Source organism: Camelina sativa, chromosome 3 (assembly GCF_030686135.1).
Source record: "Camelina sativa cultivar CO46 ecotype springtype chromosome 3, ASM3068613v1".
Lineage (NCBI taxonomy): Eukaryota > Viridiplantae > Streptophyta > Magnoliopsida > Brassicales > Brassicaceae > Camelina > Camelina sativa.
In genome coordinates, this window is record NC_141882.1 from 28,938,972 (window position 1) to 28,940,938 (window position 1,967).

The 1,967-nt window shown below is 36.5% G+C and overlaps 1 protein-coding gene across 1 annotated transcript; it reads right to left on the reverse strand.

Annotated features, from left to right (window-relative positions):
- Positions 1-1,967, reverse strand: LOC104778132 (jacalin-related lectin 12-like). Its single transcript, XM_010502502.2, has 4 exons — positions 1,685-1,967; positions 1,138-1,575; positions 594-1,025; positions 1-495 (listed from the first exon to the last, which is right to left on the reverse strand). The coding sequence occupies exons 1-4, from the start codon at positions 1,886-1,888 to the stop codon at positions 166-168; spliced, it is 1,404 nt and encodes a 467-aa protein (XP_010500804.1). The 5' UTR covers positions 1,889-1,967; the 3' UTR covers positions 1-165.

Consider the following 1,967-nt stretch of genomic DNA (forward strand, 5'->3'; position numbering starts at 1 on the left):
TTAGAAAAACAATTTTTCTTATTAAATGATATTGAGATTGATTCTTCAAACAACATGATAATTAATACATATGTAATATAGTACAGGATTAAGAGATATCAAAGAACATGATAATTAATTAAAAAAAAAAAAAAAAAAAAAAAACAAGATAAAGCATGAAGAAGATCAAACACCATGGGAACCACAATCATCTTGAGGAACTCCTCCATCACCAGCTTGTGTATCTAGTTTCTTCACTCCAGGAAGAGGAGTCATCGGAAAAGAATATGCTCCGAGAGCATAAAGATGATCTGTCGTAGACAGTCCATGGAACCCAACAAGAGCACAACCTTTGCTCTCGAGCAAGAAACTGCTGTTAGAGGCATTTCCCATTCTTAAAGAGGTTCTATTTCTTGATGTTTTAAAAGTCAATGACGTTATCTTCGTGTAGCCATAGGGATTTATATAAGTCCCCTCCACAGCCGTGAGATACTCATTTGGATAATCCAATACAAACTGCAACAAAATGAGTTTTGTACGTATAAGCTGTGAACACACATATAGATAGATAAATATATTGTTCAATCAATATTTATAGCTTTAGGAATTATGACCTCTTTTTTTGAAACATCGTCCATGAAAATCTTCATCCCGTGCACACGGGTTTCCTCTTTTCCGCCATTAATGTATTCGAACTCGATACACCTAATCAAATCATTAAAATAAACGCACACCTTTTTCACACCCTGGAAAGTACCATCATCCCATATGTTACCCCCACAACCTTTGTATTCTAATTTAGTTAGAGGAAGATTTGTGATATAAGCTCCAAGAGAGTTTAGGTTATCCTGAGCAAATCCATGAAACCCAATGATCTCATGGCCGGTGCATTCAAGTGTGAACTTTGTACCCTTTTCAACGTCTCCCATTACTTCTGAAGTCTTTATGTTGGTTTTGAATTGAAGTGCTTTAATCACACCAGAAACTTCGTCGTAGTAACCGTCAATAGATAGCAGATATTCCTTGTCGATATGGTTTATCTCAAACTACAACAGAAATGGAATAAATAATTAACATTAATATATAGAAAACCAAGACGCGTTAGCTTGTTACCTGGTTCATAAAATTTAATATTTAAATATTCTTCTTCACACGTACCGGTTCTAGCTTGTTACCTGGACCCGTCTCAGAACCATGGATTTGCTCTTTTCCCGGATGTCCATCCTTGTCGACATAATTTAATTTGATGTATTGTATGCCTTTAGTATTAATACGTACTTGAATCTTTGTTACACTGTCATTGTCAGCTCCATCATCCCACTCTTTCCCTCCCTTGCCCCCTTGCGCTTCCATTCTTGTAGGAGTTATCGAAGTGAAATATGCATCAAGATCCTTAAGTGCATTGTCAGCAGATCCCTGAAACCCAATAATTTTCTTTCGATGGCTTGCCAGTTTAAATTTATCTCCGGTAGTATATCCCATCATATCAGAGACCCTGAAGTTGGTTTTGAATTGAATTGCATTAATGCACCGACCGGGGTTGCAGTAACCCTCAACGGATTCAAGATATTCATTTTTAAGATTGTTAATCTCAAACTGTGTAACAGTTGGTGAAAACAAAAAAAATATCAATATTAATAATCCTCCTGAATACAAAATTTAATAAAGGGAAGGGTTATTCAATAGCATATTTTCCAAGTCGTACCATCAGCATGTAACCTCCATTCGAGTCTCCATGGAATGATCCATTTTTCGGTTGCCCAGACTTTACATAGTCAATCTTGATGAACTGTATGTAGTATTTACCACCTACCACATATATCTTTGTCACATCATCGTGGTCGCATCCATCATCCCACTTAGTCCCTTCCCTTTGGGTCATTCCAAACGCATTTGAATCTCCAGACATGGTGTTGTACTGCGTTGCTTACCTGAAAATTTGCATCAATACCCACTTGTTTTTCATTTTGGGAAATTAAAAAGGAAAA

Excerpts from the sequence above, each read along its gene's own strand:
- LOC104778132 (XM_010502502.2), bottom strand. The coding sequence starts at position 1,888 with ATGTCTGGAGATTCAAATGCGTTTGGAATGACCCAAAGGGAAGGGACT. Across the intron at positions 1,576-1,684 it reads ATGGAGGTTACATGCTGATG|TTTGAGATTAACAATCTTAA; the intron begins GTACGACTTGGA and ends ACTGTTACACAG. Across the intron at positions 496-593 it reads ACGATGTTTCAAAAAAAGAG|TTTGTATTGGATTATCCAAA; the intron begins GTCATAATTCCT and ends ATTTTGTTGCAG.